General features: G+C 46.9%; 1 protein-coding gene across 2 annotated transcripts in view; it reads right to left on the bottom strand.

The window, feature by feature from the left end:
* SPTLC2 (serine palmitoyltransferase long chain base subunit 2) overlaps positions 1-19,768 on the bottom strand; it is a 164,092-nt gene extending 144,324 nt beyond the window's left edge. Inside the window, exon 1 of one of the 2 annotated variants that reach the window (XM_075926793.2) lies at positions 19,546-19,768. In XM_075926793.2, coding sequence (XP_075782908.2) covers positions 19,546-19,671 — 126 coding nt within the window. In that variant the 5' untranslated portion in view covers positions 19,672-19,768. Of the gene's footprint in view, positions 1-18,320; positions 18,667-19,545 lie in introns of those variants that run through there. The other variant, XM_075926794.2, reaches the window with a different exon arrangement.
* Positions 19,769-24,912: the final 5,144 nt, after the last annotated feature.

Raw genomic sequence — 24,912 nt, 5'->3', positions numbered from 1 at the left:
AATTAACCGATATTTAACATCCTTAATTGTGTAGGATCTTTCCTAAATAGCAATTATTACCTCATTGTTCAATAAACCTCCTTCAGACAGTTGTGAGGGGTGACACTCCCTCATGCTTGATCTCTCCCTCATGCTTGATCTCTTGTGTGGCTCCTCAGAAGTACAGCCTCCCTCCGACTTACGAACTGGTTACGGACCAAGCAATCGGTCGTAACTCTGTTTGTTTGTAAGTCAGACCCCATAGAGTTACATGCGACTGTGCTGTTCGTAAGCGCAGATCGTGTTCATAACTCGGGGTCTGCCATTTACGACAGCGGTCGTAACTGCGAACGGTTACCAGCTGTAGTTCAAATGCCACCCAGCTGATTATCAGAGCACCCATAGCTAGGCTGTGTGTTTCTATTGGTGGTGCACATCTCAATGCACACAAAATTTCTTCCATGAAAGGATGAAAAAGATGAGAGGGAACACTGCTGTCAGGGTCCCACCATCTAGAATGCCACTTTAGTTTCTGATAGAAATGTAGCCGTGTTAGTCTGGGGTAGCTGAAGCAAAATGCAGGACCATGTAGCACTTTAAAGACTAACAAGATGGTTTATTAGATGATGAGCTTTCGTGGGCCAGACCCACTTCCTCAGATCAAATAGTGGAAGAAAATAGTCACAACCATATATACCAAAGGATACAATTAAAAAAACGAACACATATGAAAAGGACAAATCACATTTCAGAACAGGAGGGGGATGCGGGGGAGGGGGAAGGAAGGAAGGTAAGTGTCTGTGAATTGATGATATTAGAGGTGGGGAGAGTGGGATGTTTGTGAGTTAATGGTATTAGAGGTGATAATTGGGGAAGCTATCTTGGTAATGGGTAAGATAGTTCAAGTGTTTGTTCATTCCCCCCCACAGAGATTTCAACAACCTACACCCCACCATCAACCTCAGCCTGGACCATTCTACACGAGAGATCCACTTCCTGGACACCACAGTACAAATCAACAATGGAAAATTAGACACCACTCTCTACAGAAAACCCACCGACTCATACAGTTACCTACATGCTTCCAGCTCCCATCCAGAACACACCACACGATCCATCGTCTATAGCCAAGCCCTTCGATACAACCGCATCTGCTCTAATCCCACTGACAGAGACCAGAAGCTTCAGGATCTCTACCAAGCATTTCTAAACCTCAACTACCCACCCGGAGAAATAAAAAAAGCAAATTGAAAGAGCCAGACGAATACCTAGAAACCATCTACTTCAAAACAGACCCAAGAAAACCAACAATAGAACACCACTTGTCATCACGTACAACCCCCAACTTAAACCTGTCCAACCCATTATCAATAAACTACAGCCTATATTGGAACAGGATACCAGACACCAAGAGGCTCTGGGAGACAGACCCATAGTCTCCTATAGACAACCACCTAACCTCAAGATGATTCTTACCAACAACCACAGGACATACCACACTAATACCAACCCTGGTACCTTCCCTTGCAACAAACCCCGTTGCCAGCTTTGTCCACATATTCATTCTGCTGATACCATTATTGGACCTAACCAAGTGAGTTATAAGATCAAGAACACATATTCCTGCGCATCCAGAAATATAATCTATGCTATCATGTGCCGAAAGTGTCCGTCTGCTATGTACATTGGACAAACATCTCAGACACTTCGCCAAAGGATTAATGCCCACAAAACAGATATCAGACAAGATCACAAAGAAAAAACAGTTTCTTGCCATTTTAACCAGAAAGGACACTCTCTCAATGACCTAACCACCTGCATTCTGCTACAAAGACCTTTTACATCTGCACTTGAAAGGGAATCCTCTGAACTGTCATTCATGTTAAAATTCGACACTCTCCAAAAAGGAATGAACAAACACTCAAGCTATCTTACCCATTACCAAGATAGCTTCCCCAATTATCACCTCTAATACCATTAACTCACAAACATCCCACTCTCCCCACCTCTATCACCATCAATTCACAGACACTTACCTTCCTTCCTTCCCCCCCCCCCTCCCCCGCATCTCCCTCCTGTTCTGAAATGTGATTTGTCCTTTTCATATGTGTTCATTTTTTAAATTGTATCCTTTGGTATATATGGTTGTGACTATTTTCTTCCACTATTTGATCTGAGGAAGTGGGTCTGGCCCACAAAAGCTCATCATCTAATAAACCATCTTGTTAGTCTTTAAAGTGCTACATTGTCCTGCATTTTACTTTAGTTTCTGATAGACATAACATAGGCCTATCAACTTTCATCATTCCTGTGTAGTATAACCCTCTTGAAGGACTGACGATAGAGAGGTCTCTGACATAGCTAGTTCCCAATCCATTAAGTGCCTTATATGAAGGCAAAAAATTTGAATTCTGTTTTGAAGCAAATGGAGTTCTCAACACAGGGAACTGTTAGACTGTGGGGTTTTTTTTTTGTTTGTTTGTTTGTTTTTCAGGATTCTGGAGGCATCTGGAAAAAACTCTGCTGCAACTAGGGAATGCATTTGAGGAATACAGAGGCTTCTGAAAGACCACATTTGCTTTTCCACAAAAAAAAGCAGAAGAGCAAATGTGCTCTTTCAGAAGCCCCAGTATTCCTCATTCTATGAGGAAGAAGGGGGCTTTCAAAAGAGAGTTTTTTCCAACATTTGGCTCTGTTTAGACAGGCCAGATATCGGAAAAGCCTCGTGACAAAAATATTGGAAAGAGGTATGCAAAATGCAAAGCACATTTTGCGTACCTTTTTCCAACAAAAACCTGCAGTCTAGCTGTACACAGAGCTATAACACACTTGCACTGTGAACTGTTAATGAAGCAAGACACCAAGTGCTTTATCAGCCTAACTAAGGAAGGGCTTGTCTTCTTAATTGCAGGCACTTAATTACACTGCAACTGTCTTGCTTCCTCCTCTTTCCCCATCCCCTCCCTTTCTCTGCTTTAGTTGTACTCAAGACCCCTTACTAAGTGGGTTGTGCCCATGAAAGCTCATGATACCATCTACATTTGTTAGTCCCTAAGGTGCTACAGAACTATTCATTGTTTAAGTTTTTTCAATTACAGACTAACACGGCTACTCCTCTGAAACTCACTCAGAGATGTGAAAGCCCACCCACCCAGAGGGCAGCAAATTATAGTGCTGTAAGTCATCAGTGTAACACTCCTAGAGCTGGGAACTACGCAGTTTACATAGAGCACTTGGAGAGGTCTCTTTCACTTTAAAAAAAGCATTGCTATGACAATGCTTTCAAGTTTAAAGTGTAGACTTCGGCTAAATCATTTTAGTAGGAGTTGGATACAACTCCAGGCACAGTGAATTGCAACAGGATAACCTGAAGGAAATGAAAGGATGGATCATTGTAGCATTTTGTACAGTTTCCTTAACACAAAACAAAAGCTTTTCTTTTGATAAGAATGTTCATTGCTGTTTTCTTCTTTTTTAAAGACTTCTTAGTGGCAAAAGCACAACAGAGTACCAGGTTTAAATTTCAGGCTTCATTACCAACTCAATTAAAAGCCTAGGAAAAAAGTAATGGTTGAAATTCAGCTAAAGCACAGTGGTCTCTGAAAGTTTACATCCTTGCAAAATAGTAACCTGCCCACCCACCCACCCACCCACAGGGGAGGAGAGTTTTGTTTTTGCTCCCCTCCCCCCCCCACCCTCGAAGGTGAATAAAATTTATGGGGCTTTTTCCAGTCAGTCATGGTAAACAGTAAGCAAGCATATTTTGTGCTTAGGTGGGCAAATTTCCCAAGGATGCACTACACTGATTTTTTAAACACATCATTGAATAACTCAACTATAATTACCCAGCCTCCTAATTATTTCATTCCACCCTGTAATAATTTCAGTGTACATAATGCATAAACAGAGTATACCAAGAAATTGAATGTTGATTGGAAAAGCAAAATAACCAGTGATAGCATATTAAGTCAATTACGGATGTAATAATATAGTCCACGGCTACTCAACACGAGGCCACAGCCCCTTCGCATGCAGTCCACGGCACCTTGAGCCACTTCCTGGGCCGCCTGCCTGCCTCATTGCTAGGGCTCCAGCGGCATCACCGAGTCCCATGGCTTTGAGCCAGGCCACGTGCACAGGAGCTGCCGGCTGGCGGGGGAGGAGGCGGCAAGAGGTAGCGGCAGAGCACGCCTGCTGTGTCTGCTACAGCGGCAGCACCTCCGTGCAAGCGGAGCTGCATTGCGCGGCACTGAGACAAGCCGCGTTGGCACATGTGCAGGAGCTGTAAGCTGGACGGTGGGGGGACAAAAGGTAGCATCAAAGCATACCTGCCACATCTGCCACAGAAGCAATACCTCCCGGAGCCAGGCCGTGTGCACAGGAGCTACCGCGGGTGGCAAGAGGCACGTGGCAAGGCAGTGGCAGAGCTGGGCAGCAAGACGGCAGTGGAGTCAGGAAGCAAGGTCGGGGTGAGAAAGGTCTGTGCTGCGGCTTGGGTCGTGTTACAATATGGCTGGTTTTTCCCAGGAATGTCCTTGTTTTTACATGTTAAATCACAGCCCGGAGAGGTTTTTTTAAAGGCAAAAAGTGTCTGGGATTTTTTTGCTCTACAAAGGAGATCAGGGAGGGGGGCAGCGACACGTGCCCTCAATGGAAAGTTTGGAGCCTGAACCATTCACAGCCGCTCTGTGCACAGACCCCAGTGCCTGGAGGGAAAAAACGCATGGCTCCGGTGAGACCCAGGGCATTACCCTCTGCCCTACTAGATTTATGTCCCCAGCTCTGCAGGAGGGAAAGGGCATTGAGTTAAAACAGAGAGCCTGAGGGTGTCTGACTCTTGGGGAGGAGTGGGTGCCTTGGATTACAGCAGGAGGGCTGGAGGGTGCCTGGTTCTGGGGGAGGGCAGGGACACTGGGTTAGAGCATGGAACTGGGTGTTAAAACTTCTGCCTTCTTTCCTTTCCTGTAGGTGGGCAGTGGGCCTGTCGGTTAGATTTGGGGGTTCCAATCTCTGCTCTGTGAGGACTGTGGGAGCTGGTGCTTGGTGGGGCAGGCAGGGGAAAGGAAGGGATTCTGGGAAGCAGTATTCCCAAGTTCCTTTTTGAGCCATGCCACTTCTCCTCTTGGTGGCTTTAACTTCACATTGATTGTACTTATATTTCAGTAAATATTGTATTGGCAGTTTGTATTTGATTTGATAAAATTGTGAAACCAAAACAATAAAGTAGTCAATATAACGGCCTTCTGTTGATAGGTGTTTTAGTAGTTAAATTGCTGAACTGTCACTGCTCATTAAAAGTGCTGTCATATAGGTGAAAATCGGGTAAATAGTGCATTTTATTAATATCAGTAGATCTGACTTAAATGGGGCCTGTGCGCTGTGTAGTCTTGCCTTTTTCTTTGTATTCATGCCCATCAGCATGAAAGAAGCTATTTGCATACATTTGCAGCCATGCTTCAGTTGCAGTCCTCGGCATGAGCTGTGGGTATCATTGTGGCCCCTAGGGCTTCCAAAGTTGAGTAGCCCTGATGTAGTCAATTAACCTATAGGCAAAAGCTTATAGGTAAATGCTATAGACTATTCCCTCCCCCACCCAGGAAATTTTTTAGTAGGCTGACCAGCAGCCCAGCTTAGTACTGGCTTGTGCTGGGTCTGGGACCAGCCTCCACTATAGTGCTGCATTTAAAGTGTATTAGGAAACAGGCAGGCAGGCAGCACAGCACAGCTCAGTTCTGGCTCATGCCAGGTCCAGGAGCTCAGACTAAGGATGTTAAACTGCAGTCAGTAGAATTTCCATCAACTACTCGACTAGTGGATAAGTACTTCCTCGTTCTCCTTTGAAATGTGAAAGAGCCCCACTGGGGCTCTTGTATATTTCAAAGGAGGAATATAGAACACTGCATGCCGCCTGGGGCCAGTGGGAAGTCCCACTGACTCTGGGATGCATGCGGCATCCCTGCTTTGAAATGTACAAGAGTCCCCAGCAGGGGCTCTTGTGCATTTCAAAGTCATTGAGCCCGGGGTCAGTGAGGGACTCCCCAGCTAACCCCGGGTTCCGAACAGCATTTCAGTGGAACCTGGGATCAGCTGGGGAGTCCCCAGCTGACTCCAGGCTCCACAGTGCTGCCCCTTTGAATGCCACTTCAGGATTCCAAAGGGGCAGTGCCACACAGCTGAGCTGCAGATCAGCTGTGCGGCAGCTGCCTCTTTGAAATATCACCTTGGGGTTTCAAAGCGGCAGCGCCACATAGCTGATGCCTGGCTCAGCCATGTGGTGCTGCTGCTTTGAAGGTACCCCTTCTTATTCCCCCCCGCCTCCTTTGCTGCCTCTATCGCAAGGGTGCGGAGGGAAGCGGCTACTCGACTATCCAATAAGCATTTGTTTACTAGATAGTCGACTAGTTCTTAACGTTCTTAGCTCAGACCCACCCTAGACAGGGGCTGCTGCCACCCCACACTGCTGCCTCTTTATCAAAGGCAGCAGCACAGGGCAACTGGCAGCCAGTCTGTGCAGGGAGTTAGTTTTTAAACCATACAGAGGCAGCAACACAGAGTGGCAGGGGGGTCCTCGGGAGTGAGGCTGGAGTGCACTGGATGTCAGACCCACCCACAGGACTATAGAATTGTCGACTAAAATTCATGAATTTACTTGACTATTCAATTAACTGATATTTAATATTCCTAAAGTCAACAGCACAGCAAGTCTTTGGCAAACACCAGAAGTAATCATAGGGTCTTATTGTTCAGCTGCTGTGCTTCTTTGTAACTTACTATTAACAGATGTCTAGAGTCTCCCTTATGCAATGTAATCTATGCAATTCTGATAGTATAAAAGATGCTGCATATTTTCCTATCCTAAAGACAATTAAGATACTTTATGGATTAAAACGTTTTGGAAATGAAAACCTGATTTTTCAAAATTCCTCCAGCACACTTAATTTCTAGGTATGCCTAAGGCAACAGCTTCTGCTTCCATCTACTTAATTTAAATAAGTTAAACGCCTCTCCTTGCCCCATCACATATTAACTTTGGGACATGAATTAACTTCCAAATGCATTAGCCAAAAATATAATTTGTACCATATCTCCAAAAAGCCTTTAAAAAAAACCTCAAAAAAGTGAATGGAATCAATTATCATAAACATTAGTCATTAGTTATTTTAACTTCCTATCATATCAACTATTTATACAGCAATAGCATCTACAGACCACAAGACATCAAAGTGCCCCCCCCAATCTTGATTAGATGTTGTATTTATTAAAAATTATAACCTAAAGGACAAAAAAGATGGGGAGGTCTATGACAACTACGAAGTTTAGGCAAAATGCCTGCCATCACCATGAATTGTGATGTTAGCACCACATTTCCTTCCTCCCCACACTCACCTTAACTAAATTTTCCTTTTAATTCACCCAAACATACATATTTGTAGACCGTACTGAATTTTTTATTACACTTTCCCCCCAAATAAGCCTCCATACACAAATATTTCAGTTTCTACAGCTGGAACACCTCAAAGAGAAACTGAGCTACAGGTTAGACCTCCCTAGTCTGGCACTCCTGGGACCTAACCAGTCCCAGATGAGGGATTTTGCCAGCCAGGGGCGAGCAGACGTCCCCTCCACCCCCACCCCATGCAGTCTTCCCCCCGCAACTGACCCTCCCAGCCCTGGATCCATTGTAGGTCCCACTGCCCTGCCAGTCTCCATCTCCCCCTTGTCTGCCATGCCAGGCAGCCTAGCTGGGGTGTGCCACCCCACTGAGGCACTCCAGGTCCCACCAAGGCTCCCAGCTCTGTCGGGCAGCCGCACCAAGCAGCTCTGCTGCAGCGCACCAAGCTCATGGCTCCATCAGGAAGCTCAGCTGAGGTAAGCCAGCAAACCCTGCTGAGCAGCCTCGCTAGCTAGCTGAGCTCCTAGGCACCAGTGTTCCACTGTGATGCTCTGGTCCTAGAACCACCATGGTCCTTCCAGACCATGGATGCTGTCAGACAGGAGATAACTGGTTTACAGATATTCAACCTGTACTTTTAGCCATTCTATCTAGTTTCTCCTATCATCAAGAGGTAAGGCCCAGTCACCACAAGTTATTTTTCAGCCTACTCCATCAATAATACACTTTCAATAGCAACTTCAGTTTGCAGAGGTACTCTATTTCCTGCTTTAAGTGTCTGCATATCGTTCATTGTTAAACTACTGCGTCACTCGCCTCCCCTCCCCTTCAGATATGGTTATATTCTGAGTAGTGAAGCAGCTGCTGTGTGTATAGCTGACCAAGTTTTAGGATAAAAGATGCTGCATATTTTCCTTTCCTAAAGCAATCAATAGTTCTCATTCTAGTTGCTATCAATAAACACACCCAATTTTTCTCTTGAAATTCATTTCTATAAAGTACATTACCTTCCTTCCTCACCACATGGCAAAAAGCATTAGATCTGTCACACAAAGCATCTTGGTCTATCCTCTGACTTATTTAATGTAGTCAACAGCTACAAACTGGCTGAAAAAAAAGCACTCTCCTTTTTTTGCTCACCATATATTAGTCCAACTGTCAACTGCAAGCACAGTTATATATTAGCCTGAAGTTCTCACTCAAGTCAAAAGGTCCTTAACATTAAAAGTCTCATTCCAGCTAACTACTTGAAAAGGTAGTTTGTTTTAAAAATCACCACAAGCCTATGCTTAGAGGGTGCCCACAGAAACCCTGATTTTACTGAACTCAGGCTGACTGGGTGGTACTGACTATGCAGTACTTTAAGGTACCATCTTAGGACCACATAATTAAGAAAGCACAGGGGATATATTATGAGATACAGAGCTTTTCCTTTTCATGTCATTAGTCTAAATCCAGACTTGGTAAATAATGAGCAGGAGTTGTCCCAAAAGCTTAACAGTTCCATGCAAATTTTACTAGTTTGTGTTTTCATGATACATTCAATTTCACATCCATCCACTCAAACACAGAAAGAACAAATAGGGTTATATTGTACACCCCTGATAAATTCCAGCTCTGACAAACAAATGCGGAAGTATATCCCAGAATCTAGGGCTCTTCACTGAGAACAGCCATCCAAACATGGCAGCATACAGCAATAGAAGCACCATACCAATAGCCAGGACTCAAACCATAAGGTCTTAGAGATCAAAGTCTGTGCCTAGCACAGCCCCCTGAACCAACAGACAACCTCCCCACCAAAAAAAAAAAAAAAGTGTGTTTGTGTGGGGGGGCGGGGGGGAGAAGAGGTTAATATGTTTCTTTCAGCTAATGCTGTCAAGATTGTCTACCCGAGTGTATGCTGTACCATTTGAAAATTAGGAGTGATTTTTAGTTGTAAACTCAGGATGCAAAATCCCAATTAATCAGTTAACTGGTTACATATTAGGCTAATCTAATATTTGACAGGTTAACTGACTAAGCAGGATCTCAGGCAGCCCCTTTTCCCCCCCCAGCCCTATGTGAGGGGCCTGCAGGGCTGGAACAATCCTCTGCCCAGTGTCAGGGGGCTGCTCCCAGAGATTGAATTAACCTTTACTCATTGAGCATCACATGGTAAGGGCGATGCTTACTAGGGAACTGATTATCCGGTTATCTGTTCACATCACTATTGTAAACCCAAGCAAAGTATACAGCAATAACTCAGTCTGGAGACAGAGAAGATGCACTTTTAGGTACTCAATGCTACCACAGATTCCAGAAGCAGATGGAGATTTAAAAAAAGTCACCTATTCTCCCAAAACAGAAGCTTCTAGAACATACAGTAAACTTCTTTAACAACAAAGACAAATTCATCCTGTGCACTGCAGAAGTCTTCCCCCACTCCCAATACCACTATCTTGGATACAACCACTTACGCTTCTTTTAACTAAATGTAACATCCTTGTTGGGGAAAAATGTAAAAGAAACCCACCACACTAGCATTTAGCTTCAAAAAGGGGAATACAGAAAAATGAGGCTAACCCCACATGGCTACACACAACTCCCACACTGTTGCCAACCCCAATATCACAGACACCCCTCCAGTATCTGAGGCAGCAGTGCAGGGATGGAGGGGGCAGGCAGGAGCTGATACACACAGGAAGCCAGCTTTTAAGGTGATTTCACATGTGTAACGGCTCTCATGGAGCTGCCTGCCCACAGTGCTGCTGCTTCTGTATCAGAAGCAACAGAGGAGGAGCCTCCTCCCTGTGAACAGTGACTCCTGCCTGCACCCCAAATGCAGATGTGTTACCGCTGAAATTTTCAGCAGTTACACATTTACAAAAATAAATGTATTTTAACATTGAGTCTGATTCCAGGGAGTGCTAGCAGTTTCAGTTTCAGCTTCTGTGGCAGTTGGGACTGAGAGCCTGCCATTGTTCCCTTGATTGCCTCTGATTAGCCTCAGGCTCAGCCTTCCCCTGTGTGACTCAGAAGGGGGCAGGCCTGACCTAGGCAAGCAGGCTTTAAAAAGCCAGAACAGTGCGACTAGGGGAGCGAAGCGGACAGGGGACTGCAGACAGGGGAGTTGAAGAGGGAGAGCAAAGCGACCCCACCGCCGAAGAGGCTACCCGGTGAGAGTACAAGCTGTGGTGTGAGTGTGTGTGTGTGCCTGACTGTTTGAATTTTACAGTTTGAAGTGTGAATTGAGTCTGATTCCAGGGAGTGCTAGCAGTTTCAGTTTCAGCTTCTGTGGCAGTTGGGACTGAGAGCCTGCCATTGTTCCCTTGATTGCCTCTGATTAGCCTCAGGCTCAGCCTTCCCCTGTGTGACTCAGAAGGGGGCAGGCCTGACCTAGGCAAGCAGGCTTTAAAAAGCCAGAGCAGTGCAACTAGGGGAGCGAAGCGGACAGGGGACTGCAGACTGCAGACAGGGGAGTTGAAGAGGGAGTTGAGCAGAGGGAGTGACTGATGGTGATGAAGACCCGTAGCGCTTGTGCCAGTACTTCTCCTGTCTCCTCCACCTGTGCCTGTATCCAGACAGAGAACCTGAGCATGGATGCCTCTACCCAGGTCCTGGTGTGGTTTTGCTGTATTTGTGGATTGCAATTCCCACTGAGTGATCTCCAGGCTGGGGGAGACAACCGTTGTGAAAGGTGCCTGCTGGTGGAATCTCTCAGGCAGCAGGTGGGAGAGCTACAGGAGGAGGTGGCCAGGCTGAGGAGCATTCGAAGCCATGAGGAATTCCTGGACAGTATTCCTGTGGAGTCCACGGAGGTCACTGTCCTAGGATGTGGGACTGTTGACCAGCCACTTATGGAGGAGGCAGTGGTGCAGGGTGAGCACTGGCAGCTGGTTACTTCCGGCAGCAGGCAGTGTTCCACCCCTGCTCCTAACCCTCCCACTGTGTTGTTACATAACCGTTACACTTTACTTTCAGCAGGAGACAAGGAGTCACCCCCCACAGTGGAGGAGACCAGGCCTTGCACCACCAAGGTTGAGCAGTCTCCTGCCACCACTGCGAGGAGGAAACGTAGAGTAGTGGTAGTTGGAGACTCTCTTCTGAGGGGAACGGAGGCACCCATCTGTCGCCCTGACAGCTCATCTCGAGAGGTATGCTGTCTGCCAGGGGCCCATATCCGAGATGTTACGGAGGCATTGTCGAGGATTATCCGGCCCTCTGACTACTACCCCATGCTACTCATCCACGTGGGCACAAATGATACTGCCAGGTGTGACACTGAGCGGATCAAGTGTGACTACAGGGCTTTGGGAGTACGGGTGAAGGAGTTTGGAGCGCAGGTGGTATTCTCTTCTATCCTTCCTGTCAAAGGTAGGGGCCCGGGCAGAGAGAGGTGCATCCTGGAAGTGAATGCCTGGCTGCGACGATGGTGTCGCCAGGAGGGATTCGGCTTCCTTGATCACGGGGTGCTCTTCCAGGAAGGACTGCTTGGCGGAGATGGAGTTCACCTTTCCAGGAGCGGGAAGGCCTTGTTTGGACACAGACTGGCTAACCTTGTGAGGAGGGCTTTAAACTAGGTTTGTCGGGGGCAGGTGAGCAAAGCCCACAGGTAAGTGCTGAATGTGCGGGACTGGGAGATGGGTTGGAAATGGGGGGGACTACGGCCTATAATGGCAAGGAGAAAGGAGGGTCAGGGCACAACAGGGAGGCAAGATCAAATCAGTATCTTAGATGCCTATATACAAATGCGAGAAGTATGGGTAATAAGCAGGAAGAACTGGAATTGCTAACCAATAAATACAACTATGATATCATTGGTATTACAGAAACCTGGTGGGATGGGACGCATGATTGGAATATTGGTATGGAAGGGTACGGCTTGCTCAGGAAGGACAGACAGGGAAAAAAGGGAGGAGGGGTTGCCTTGTATATTAAAAATGTACACACTTGGACTGAAGTGGAGATGAACGTAGGAGATAGCTGTGTAGAGAGTCTCTGGGTTAAGCTAAAAGGGGTAAAAAACGAGGGTGATATCATGCTAGGAGTCTACTACAGGCCACCTAGCCAGGTGGAAGAGGTGGAGGAGGCCTTTTTTAAACAATTAATAAAACTATCCAAAGCCCAAGATTTGGAGGTGATGGGGGACTTCAACTATCCAGACATATGTTGGGAAACTAACACAGCGAGGCACAGGCTATCCAATAAGTTTCTGGACTGCATTGGAGACAACTTTCTGTTTCAGAAGGTTGAAAAAGCTACCAGAGGAGAAGCTGTTCTGGATTTGGTTTTAACAAATAGGGAGGAACTAGTTGAGAACTTGAAAGTGGAAGACAGTATAGGGGACAGTGATCACGAAATAATAGAGTTCATGATCTTAAGGAAAGGTAGAAGGGAGACCAGCACAATTGAGGTTATGGATTTCAGGAAGGCAGATTTTGATAAGCTCAGAACTTGTAGGTAAGGTCCCATGGGAAGCAAGACTGAAGGGAAAAACAACTGAGGAGAGTTGGAAGTATTTCAAAGGGACGTTGTTAAGGGCCCAAAAGCAAACAATTCCGCTGTGTAGGAAAGATAGAAAATTTGGCAAAAGACCAGCTTGGCTTAACAAGGAGATCTTGCATGATCTCAAAATTAAAAAGGAGTCATATAAAAAATGGAAACTAGGACAACTAACAAAGGATGAATATAGGCAAGCAACACGGGAATGCAGGGGCAAGATTAGAAAGGCAAAGGCACAAAATGAGATCAAACTAGCTACAGGCATAAAGGGAAACAAGAAGACCTTTTATAAATACATTAAAAGCAAGAGGAAGACCAAGGACAGGGTAGGCCCACTGCTTAGCGAGGAGGGAGAAGCAGTAACAGGGAACTTGGAAATGGCGGAGATGCTCAATGACTTCTTTGTTTCGGTCTTCACCGAGAAGTCTGGAGGTGTGCCTAACGTAGTGAATACAAGCAGAGAGAGGGTAAGTTTAGAAGATAGGATACACAAAGAACAAGTTAAAAGTCACTTAGGAAAGTTAGATGTCAGCAAGTCACCAGGTCCTGATGAAATGCATCCCAGGATACTCAAGGAGCTGATAGAGGAGGTATCTGAGCCTTTAGCTATGATCTTTGAAAAATCATGGCAGACAGGGGAGATTCCAGAAGACTGGAAAAGGGCAAATATTGTGCCCATCTATAAAAAGGGGAATAAGAACAACCCAGGAAATTATAGACCGGTCAGTTTAACGTCTGTCCCAGGGAAGATAATGGAGCAGGTAATTAAGGAAATCGTATGCAAACACTTGGAAGGTAATAAAGTGATAGGGAATAGCCAGCATGGGTTTGTGAAGAACAAGTCATGTCAAACTAATCTGATAGCTTTCTTTGATAAGATAGCGAGCCTTGTGGATAAGGGAGAAGCGGTGGATGTCATATACCTAGACTTTAGTAAGGCATTTGATACGGTCTCGCATGATATTCTTATTGATAAACTAGGCAAATATAACTTAGATAGGGCCACGATAAGGTGGGTGCATAATTGGCTGGATAACCGTAGTCAGAGAGTTGTTGTTAACGGTGCTAAATCCTGCTGGAAAGGGATAACAAGTGGAGTTCCGCAAGGGTCTGTTTTGGGACCCGTACTGTTCAATATCTTCATCAATGATGTAGATATTGGGATAGAGAGTACGCTTATTAAGTTTGCAGATGATACCAAACTGGGTGGGGTTGCAACTTCTTTGGAGGATAGGGACATAATTCAAAATGACCTTAGCAAGTTAGAGAAATGGTCAGAGGTAAACAGGATGAGGTTTAATAAAGAGAAATGCAAAGTGCTCCACTTAGGAAGGAACAATCAGTTCCATACATACAAGATGGGAAGCGACTGTCTAGGAAGGAGCATGGCGGAAAGGGATCTAGGGGTCATAGTGGACCACAAGTTGAATATGAGCCAACAGTGTGATGCTGTTGCAAAAAAAGCAAATATGATTCTAGGTTGTATCAACAGGTGTGTTGTAAGCAAAACTCGTGAAGTCATTCTGCCGCTCTACTCTGCACTAGTTAGGCCTCAGCTGGAGTACTTTGTCCAGTTCTGGGCGCCACATTTCAAGAAAGATGTGGAGAAATTGGAAAGGGTACAGAGAAGAGCGACAAGAATGATTAAAGGTCTAGAGAACATGACCTATGAAGCCAGGCTTCATGAACTGGGCTTGTTTAGTTTGGAAAAAAGAAGATTAAGGGGGGACATGATAGCGGTTTTCAAATACCTAAAAGGGTGTCACAAGGAGGAAGGCAAAAATTTGTTCCTCTTGGTTTCTGAGGACAGGACAAGGAGTAATGGGCTTAAAGTGCAGCAGGGGAGGTTTAGATTGGACATTAGGAAAAAATTCCTAACTGTCAGGGTGGTCAAATATTGGAATAAATTGCCAAGGGAGGTGGTGGAATCTCCCTCTCTGGAGATATTTAAGAACAGGTTAGATAGACATCTGTCAGGGATGGTGTAGACAGAGCTTGATCCTGCCTTGAGGGCGGGGGGCTGGACTCGATGACCTCTCGAGGTCCCTTCCAGTCCTATTATTCTATGATTCTATGATCCTTAAGATACACCTTAAAAAAAATGGAGAGGACCAAAACAATGGCTAAACAGTGTAGAAGAGGTAGAAAGAAAGAAAAAAAAAAAAACACACATCTTTTACAAACTGGAAGTCAAATCCTACTGATGAAAATCGAAAGGTACATAAAATCTGACAGGTATAATTAGGAAGGCCACAAAAGAATTTGAAGATCAGCTAGGAAAAGAATTTTCTAAGTACATCAGAAGCAGAAAGCCTACTAAATCAGTGGGGCCAATGGACAATCAAAGTGTTCAAGGCACACAAAGCCATTCAGGGGAAGCTAAAGAAATTCTTTGCTTTGGTCTTCACTGCATAGGAAGACTTCCACTTATGAGCCATTATTTTTAGAAGACAAATTTGAGGAACTCTCTCTCAGATCTAAATAAGGGAAATTTGGGGAAAAACTGATAAGTTAACAGTAATGTGTCACCAGGATCAGAATGTATTCCCTTAAGAGTTTGGAAGGACCTCAGATATGAAACAGAACTGTGGCATGCAACTTATTATTTCTGTATTTCAGTGGTCTCCAACCTTTTTAAGCATAAGATCACTTTCTGAATTTAAGTGCAATCCAGGATCTCTCTAAAACCCAAACCTCCTTGCCCCTCCTCCTTCCCATCCCTTCTCTGAGGCCCAACTCCTGCTCACTGCATCCTCCCTCCCCTATCTCACTCACTTTTTTCAGTCTGGGAGCAGGGATTTGGGGTACAGGAAGGGTTCAGGACAGGGGCAGAGGTTCAGAATGCGAGTTCCAGCTGGGCACCACCTACCACAAGCGACTTCTCGTGGTGGTGCAGGGGGCTGAGGCAGGCTCACCCCTAGCCTGGCCCTGCACAACTTCCAAAGCAGCCAGCAAACTCTCCATCCTTGCACCCCTCTGCTCTGTGAAGATGAGGTACATGGTGGAGGGAGGGGCATCCTGACATCAGCACCCCCTCCTTTTCCTTCTTGTGCTCTGCACAGCAAACAGAAGGCTCCCAAGGATGAGCGGTACCTCCAAGGCAGGAGCAGCACAGCAGTGGTGAGAGGGGCAGATGAAGTGCCAGCACTTGACAGCCCCCTGGCCAAACCACTCAGGATCACCTGTGAAAGGTTCCAAAACATACCAGTAGATCTCCATCTACTGGTTGGTGACCACTGCTGTATCAGATTACTAGAGGGTAGCTACTGTAACACTGACTTTTAAAAAGGCTTCAGAGGCATTTCTGGTAATTACACGCCAGTAAGACTAACTTCAGTCCCAGGCAAGTTAACTAAAACTACAGTGAAGAACAAAATTATCAGACACATTAACATGATATGTTGGGGAAAAAAATCAACCCAGCTTTCTACCCCACAAATCTATTAACATTCTTTGAGGGAGTCAACAAACACAGACAAGGCTGATCCAGCAGAAACAATAAGTGTACTTGAATTTTGAGAAAACCTTTGACAACAAAATTCAGGTACACTGAATTTTGCTGCTGATACATTTTGCATCAATTAGTCAATAGGGCAATTCCGCCTTTGAAGTGTAGCAATAGCCCTAGGGCTGTTGCTACACTTCAAAGGCAAAAGCACTGCAAAAAACCCAGGATCAGCAGGGAACTCCAGCTGATCCTGGGCTCCAAGTGGAGCTGCTGACTTGAAACAACACATGCAGCCTGATGCCGGGCTCCCTATGGCATTTCAAAGTGGCAGCGCTGCACAGAGCCTGGAGTCAACGGGAGAGTCCCAGCTGATCCTGGGCTCCACATGGCACTGCCGCTTTGAAATGCTGCATGCAGCCAGGGGACACCCCAGCTGGCCCCCGGCTGGACACAGCGTTTCAAAGAGGTAACACCATGTGGAGTCTGGGATCTGGCCCCAGGCTTCAAGCGGCGCTGCCACTTTGAAGTATCACATCCTTCCCCTCCCTCGCTGCCTCTTTCTAATGGGTATGCCATGGTGGCGTTTCAAAGGGGCAGCACCACACAGCTGATTGCCCCGGCTCAGTTGTGTGGCACTGTCCCTTTGAAATGCTGCCTCAGCATCTCAAAGCAGCTGACCCCAGGCTCCATGCAGCACTGCCCTGCTGGGGACCTCCTCCACCAATGACAGCAGCCACTGGACCTGGCAGGAGCCATGACTGAGCAAGGCTGACTCAGTCTCCACTCACCGTGGGTCCAAGAACTAGCTCTGCAGCAGGCTGCCTGCAGACCTGGCTCTTACTACATTTAAACTGCAGAGCCACAGCAGAGGTAGCTCCTTCTAAGAACCTTCTCTTACTGACTAATCATGTAGATGATACTGTGAAGAGTTACAAAGGGATCTCACAAAACTGTGTGACTGGACAAGAAAATGGGAGATAAAATTCAATGCTGATAAATGCAAAATAACGTCCACTGCAAAGCAAAATCCCAACTATACATATAAATGATGTGGTCTAAATTAACTGCTGACACTCAAGAAAGATCTTGGAATCATCATGTACAGGTCTGTGAAAACATCTAATCAATGTGCAGTGGTAGTCAAAAAAAAGCTAACAGAGTTAGGAATCATTATGAAAGGAATAGACACTAAGTGTGTGTCTACACTGCACCCTTAGCTCAAAAGAAGATATGTAATTTGTGCTACACAAATTGCGTATCTTATTTCAATTGTATTTCTAAATAGGTTATTGCGAAACTTGGCACATCTATACAGTGCCAAATTTTGAAATAACACACTATTTCGAGACATCCCTTATGGAACGAGGTTTACAGGGATGCCAAAATAGCAGGTCCACTATATTTCACAAGAGGGGACGTGTTCAAAAGATGCAAAGTAGGTATTTCGGGATACCTCTGGTATCCCAAAATAGCCTTGCACTGTAGACGTACCTTAAGATAGAAAATATAATGCCGCTGTGTAAATCCATAGTACACCCACACCTTGAATACTGAGTGCAATTCTGGTCCCACTATCTCAAAAGAGAGTATTTGAATTGGAAAAAAACCCTACAGAGAAGGGAAACAAAAGTGATTAGCGCAATGGTGTGCTGCATGTGGCCCATCAGGGTTCTTATGTGGCCCACAAGACTTTATGTTTACCATTGCACATGCACAGAATTGCCAAGTTCTGATGATTTCTGTCTGGGTAGTCCCCCCCCCCAGTATTTCTAAAGCATCAAGCATTTAAAGCAAGGGCATTTAAAATAAGGTGCATACGGATTGCACACATTAACCATGAAACCCCTGGGCTCCCTCTGCATCCAATGTAAGTGGTGCTATGGTTCAATTGGCATATCCTGCAAATTCTAGATATGCAAGCTCAGTTAGCAAAATTACCCTTTTTCAGAAGACAGACTTGATTACCACAATCTTACAGCCCACTGAGATGGCTATTCATGCAGCCCACTAACTAACCTCGGTTGCCTATCTCTGGATTAAGAGACTGTTCAGCTCAGAAGATACAACTGGTGAGGATACTGCAAAGATCTGTAAAATCAAGAATGGAGTGGAGAAAGTGTGTCAGTGTAACCACCTGCTGGCAGATTATTTGAACCTGGGACCGCTGGAGATTAGTATAGGAACCTCTACATCTTGAGCTATAAAGTCAGCTCTCATCTTAGGCTGTAGAGCTCACACATTCTTTTCACTCTGCTGTTAAGTGGTCTAAGTGTCACTACATAGGACAGTGAACCACACCCACTAGATGTGTGGGTTACATAAGGAAGTATAATTTACCTCTTCATGTCACACAAACCAAGGTTATTCCAATTAAATTAATAAGCAGCAGTTTTAAAAGAAAAGGAAGAACTTCTACACACTAAGCAGTCAACTTCTGGAACTCACTGCCAGGGAATGTTGAGAAGGCAAAAATTATAACTGGGTTTAAAAAAGAATTAAGTATATCCCAAAGAATAGATCCATCAATGACTTTTAGCAGAGATGACAACCCAATAAGGGGCTCCGAGTATCCTTAAACTACTGACTGCCTGAAGCTGGAACTAAATATAGGGGATGGATTAGTTCTTAAATGCTTTATTCCATTAATTCCCCTTGAAAGACAGGACACTAGGTTAGATGGAGCATTGGGCTGAGTGAGAGGGCCATTCTGGCGCTGTCTGCAGTCTCCTCCCCAGCCCACCCTAGACAAACACACACCCTACAGCACTGTCCCTCTCGCCGGCAAGGCTGAGCAGCCTCGAGCCACCTGAAGGGTGACAGAAGAAACTGGTTCGGCCCCTTGCAGCCCCGCCCCGTGAGGCGGGCGAGCAGCCGCTTCACTGGTGCCAGGGCCGGCGGGGCAGCCAGCGCCTCAGGCCAGGTCCCATGCGCGCAGCCACACCTAGTAGCGGCATCCACAAGGCCGAGTCTCGCCCAGGCCAAGGCGGGCCCGAGCCGGCAGAGCGACCCCTGGCAGCCGGCACCATTCGCTGCAGAGCCCGCGAGCGGCGAAGCCTAGCGGGGCGCGGCCCGTTTGCCTGCTTACGGCGCCGGGAGGCCCAAGAGCCCCGACCCGGGCCGGGCTCCGCTGGCCCCCAGCCACCCCTGAGGCAGCAGAGCTGGTACCCCGCGCCCGCGCCCGCAGGGGAGCCCCGGGGCCGGCCGCCCCTTCGCACCGCGCCCGGCTGCCCCGACCCCACACCTGGGTCTCGGCCCCGGGCAGGCCCCGCACGTATCCGTTCCGCAGAGCCCCGTGTTCCGTCAGGCTGCAGCCGTTGGCGCGGAAGTGGGAGCAGGGCTCCCCGGCGCGCTGCTCCGGCCGCTCCATCGCTCCGGCTCCGCCGCCCCCGCACCCCTGCCCGGCAGCGGAAACTCAGCCTGACACGGTGGCCAATCACACGCGCTTACGTCAAGCGGGGGCAGGGCCCACACCCAATGCCTCTGCGCTTCCGTGACACAGAGGGCAAGGGCCAAGGAAAAAGGGGCGTGGCCAAAAGGAGAGCGGCCCCATGACAGGACCGTGTGCCAGGAGGGGCGGGTCACCAAGATACCCTATCCCAGCGCACAAATATTCTGGCCCGGAGAGGCCCAGCACAGAACCAGGGTGCCCGAAGAGAAGACCATAAAATACCCAATCACAGGGCAGAGAATCGGGAGGAAGGCGGGATCTAGAGGTAGGCCCTGACCAATGACAGGCTAGAAGAGCCGGTGGGCGGATGGGTTTTAGCCAGTGGCAGGCAAGGCGGGTTCGCTGAAGGAGAGTGGCGAAGTGCCTGGGGCGGGGCGGGGTCGTTCATGCACTAGCTCCGCTGGCCCCCCACGGCCGGCCTTTGTGTTGCATCCTAGCTGGCTCCTGGTAGAACCCCTGCAAACAGCAGCCCAGAAGAAATTTATTCTTTGGGACCTGCGGTTGTACATTAAGTTGTGAACGTGTTTAAATTCTTTGTCCACATGAAGCTTGTTGAAAAACCTACCTGTTGATATGTTTGTAAAGAGTTTCAAAGTTGGTTAGAAGTTCTAGTATAATAGTCCTGTATTTTGCTTCAGCTACACCAGACTAACACGGCTACATTTCTATTACTAGTCTAATCAAGACCTTGTGACTGAATGTAGAAAATATATATCAATATTGGCCAAATTAGAGTACAGGAAATATGGTATTTGAGGGAATAAATCTAATAATCCAATCAGAAGTTGGGGGTCACCAAGCTTAATAGAAATTACTCTGTAGAAAAAGTGATCTGCAAAGTGTCAGCACTTGTGCTCACCCTTTATTGTTTCTTAATGAACAGAGAAGGCATAAACATGGCATTTTTTATGTGTAATTTTACATTTGGGTTTGGGTCTTCAGTTTTGCTGGAGGACACACTGGGATAATAGTGTCCAGTATCAGAGGGGTAGCTGTGTTAGTCTGAATCTGCAAAAGCGATGAGGAGTCCTGTGACACCTTATAGACTAACAGTTATTGGAGCGTAAGCTTTCATGGGTAAAGACCCACTTCATCAGATGCATTTGGGATAATGGGTGGGAAAATGATATCTTAAGCTAAAACCTGATCTGTGATTCTTCTGCCCTTAGTTGAGAGGGGAAGGGCTATGCTATTTAAAAATGTTTAGGCCATTTTCTGCTTTCAGTCACGGGGGTATAAATCTAGAATAATTTCATGGAAGGCAAACAAGTTATTCCAAGTTTGCGCACACGTATTTGAGAGCAGAAGCTATCTCCTTTGTAATTTCTTAAAATTGTTAGTGTTGCAGCCAAAGGTTACTCTGCCTCAGTTTTCCTTTTTGGATTCCTTGTCACTCCACATCATAATCCAAAAGATAATTAAAATACTGACCTTCTGAGGTCCACTTTATTGAGCCCTTTCACACATTAGTCCTCTGAGTCCCTCTTTCCTGAGCTAAGTCACAGTGAGTTCCATCTCTCTGTCTCTCCAATCAGGAGTTTAGCCTTCCAAGCTCCAACTTCAATTCACTGGGGGTATGTCTACACTAGCCCCCTAGTTCGAATTAGGGAGGCTAAAGTAGGTATTCAATGTTGCAAATGAAGCCCGGGATTTAAATATCCCAGGCTTTATTTGCATCTTTCCGTCCGGGCGCCATTTTTAAATCCCCCTAGTCCCAACTAACTGCCCGCAGCTACACGCGGCAGTCAAACGTTAACTCGAACTAAGTCCTTAGTTTGAGTTAACTGTTATACCTCGTGTAATGAGGGCTTATTTAAATCCCGGTCTTTATTTGCAACTTCGAATGCCTACATTAGTCTCCCTAATTTGAACTAGGGGGCTAGTGTAGACATACCCTGGCGCTTTTCTCTTAAACAGAGAGTCCTTCTTCCCCAGCTGAGTCAGAGTTCCTTTATGCTGCAGGGCCTTCCCTTCTAAGAAGACTGATTAGGTCTGTCACGTTACTGGATTTTAGGGGAGCAGCCAGATCACTGTTGCACCCGTGGGGGGGGGGGGTTGCCCCAAAAAGTGGTACAAAAGGAGTCATGTGAGGTGTCAAATGAAAGCTTATCTTATATTGATTCTATATATGCTATTCATGTGATTGTATAATGTCTGTGTGAGAAGTTGTAAGCATGTACTTTGTGTGTTTCTCTGTATATGGTTGAGCAATGGGCAAGGAAGCTCAGCCTATGGACATGCTAATGAGCAAGTCTCCATGGAACAATAGCCCGTTATAGGCCAAGGATACACCTCAAGAATGGTGACTGATACCTAAGGGCTACCAGCAGGGAACACAGGGATAGGCCTCTGGCCAGGTAACCTGCTGCAGCCAAGAAGAGACGAGGAAGGAGGTATATAGGGGCTATGTGGCATCCTCCATGGGGTCTTCAGATCTGCTCTTGACCCCAGATGCAGCCTTGCAGGGAATCACGAGCCGGGAAGAACTGTAGATCCATCGTGACATAGGATGTACACCAAGGACTTTTAAGCCAGCAGTTATAACATCTCTGCTACAAGCCTGCATCGAGACCTGGGAGAGTCGATGCATGTAATGCATGATACTTTAACAACCTTACTCTCATGCTTTCTTTTCTTTTAGTAATAAACCTTTAGATTCTAAAGAATTGGTTCAGCATGATCTTGTGAGTAAGGTCCAGAGTGCAAGTAGACCTGGAATCTGTGGCTGTTTTCTTGGAACCGGACAGAACTTGTTTGGAGAAGGTGAGATTGGGTTCTAAAACCCCTCACCTGTGTATGAGGCCCGGCGCCATCTGGGGCATGGATATTGCTGGAGTGTCAGAGGGGTTTTGTTCGTGAGGCTTCTGGCTGGCCAGGCAGGCAGCTAAAGCACTCTGTGGGTCTGGTTTGTGGCCTGTTTGGGAAGATCTCCAGTCTGGGGGCTATAGAGAGCCCTGAATTTGAGCAATTCGCCCTGAGCAGATGCCTTTGGCTGTGCCCAGTCCCGTCCCAGTCCGTCACAAGGTCACTTGACCCCAGGGCAAACAATAGACTTATCAGGACCCTGGGCAAGATAAGGGGGGCACTGTGCCCCTGGAAAAGGAAGGGCCTCAAGCAGAGAGGCAAAGCTAGGGACTTGCCTCCCCCCAGCCAGCCCTTCAGTAATGGCAGTCATGAACCCTGGGCCCTTTTAAATCACTAAGCCCCTGGGCAGCTGCCCACTTTCCCCTCTCCCCATTGGTATGCATAACCTACTAGCCACATAACCTTCATTTTCTCCCACTGGGGAAATAACTGGCACTTCTCATAGTTGAACTGAGGCCTATCACTCCTTAAGAAGTGCCACATTATCACATAATTAATAATTGTTCATTACATTCAGAGTTTGGCAACCTATGGCTTATGAGCCAAATATGGCTCGCAACTTGAGCTCAGTTCCTCCTGCTTTCCCCCCGGCAATGGGGAGCCCGTGCTGGCAGTCTAACCTTGCACTCCTTGCAAGATTGGAGTCAGTGCCAGCTTGCTGCAGGGTGGGATGGGAGGGCAGGTTGGCTGGAGAAAGCCCTGAGCCTCACTGTGTGATTGGGGAAGAAGCAGAACCACTCACGGCTCTGCGCACTCCCACTCCTGCAGCTGGGGGAACAGCAGCACCCAGATGTGCTGCCTGGAGGCTTCTTCCACTGCCTGAGAACAGCACAAGTCACAAAAGCAAGTGCCACCCAGATCTTGCATCCCTGCCTCATCATCTACTCCTGCACACACCCCGGTCAGACAGCACACTGCTTCTCACACAGATCCTGCATCCCTATCATCCCACTCACTGGCAGCGCTGTTCAACAGAGTGGACCCCTCATTTTGTCCCCACCCCAGAGCCTAGGGGAAGGCTACAAAATCCTCTAACCCTAGAACCATTAATCTGGCCTGAGGACTTGAACTTCAGTCCTCCCTGCCCTTCTCCACCCCCCATGGGGGGACTAGAGCACCAGTGGAGTGAGGTATCTCAGTTGAGGGCCACATCAGTGAGGGAGGGAAGTTTTTGGAAGGGTTGTTTTTTTGCTTCTCATTTGTGTGGTCCCTGACTGATTTTTCTGTGGGTGATAGACCTGGAAGGGACTTTGAGAGGTCATTGAGTCCAGGCCCCTGCCCACCTAAGTACCATTCCTGACAGATGTGCCCCAAATCCCTAAATGGTCTCCTCAAGGATTGAGCTCATAACCCTAGGTTTAGGGGACCAATGCTCAAACCACTGAGCTATCCGTCCCCCTGCCATAAATAAAGACAATGTTCAAACCTTTTGTGTTGATCATAATATTTTACTTTATTTAAAATGAAGTTTAGTAAACTGACATGAGAAAGTAAAAGTACCCAGCCCCATTTAGCTGCAGCATCCTGTCTCCCGCCCCAATCCTGGAACAGGCCTGCAGTCTGGCCCACATTTGGCTGCAGGAAGGGCTGGCGGTGGTAGCCCCTCTCCTGCTACAGTACAGGTAGAAGGGGAGGCCACAATCCAGCTGTGGTGATCCTGGCCCAGCCCCTCGTCCAGCTACTGCTGCCTGGGTGTAGCAGCTCGGGCCCTGCCAAGCAAAGTAATCCAGTCCCCAGTCCCCACCCCCTCCCACTCTATTTCCCACCTCCAGCCCCCTGTCCTGCTCCCTGCACCTCCCACACACCCCAGCCCCCTGTCCTGAGCTCCTCATACACTCCAACCCTGACTCCTGCACCCACACGTCCACAAACTGTGCCCCAGCCGCAGCAGAAGTCCCATTAAATAAAGTCTGTGAATACATTTCATTTATGCTATTATTAATCATCATGTCAATTATCAATATTAAGTTGTATATTTTCGGTCATGCAAATGAGCATTCTTATATAGCTCTTTGTTGACTGCCTGTTTTGAATTTTGATGTAATTTGTAATTGCAGGCTCATGAGCAGCTAAAATCCTTGCTGGGTGGGGCCCAGCTTGTTCACTCACTAGCTGTGAGGTTCCCACCACTCAGACCCTGACTGTCTACTACTAAAGCCTGAATGAAGCAACCTGGAAACTGCACCTAGTTTCTATACGCAGTGAAAGGGAGCCTTAGGCTAAGGTGGGGTGGGTAATATCACCTCCCTCCCCTCCATTACCGGGCAGATAGCCAAACAAGGAGATTGTTACTAC

Source organism: Pelodiscus sinensis, chromosome 5 (genome assembly GCF_052426305.1).
Source record: "Pelodiscus sinensis isolate ZL-2025 chromosome 5, ASM5242630v1, whole genome shotgun sequence".
Taxonomy (NCBI): Eukaryota; Metazoa; Chordata; order Testudines; family Trionychidae; genus Pelodiscus; species Pelodiscus sinensis.
Note: the sequence above shows the minus strand (reverse complement) of the source record. Positions and strands in the feature narration are given on the sequence as shown.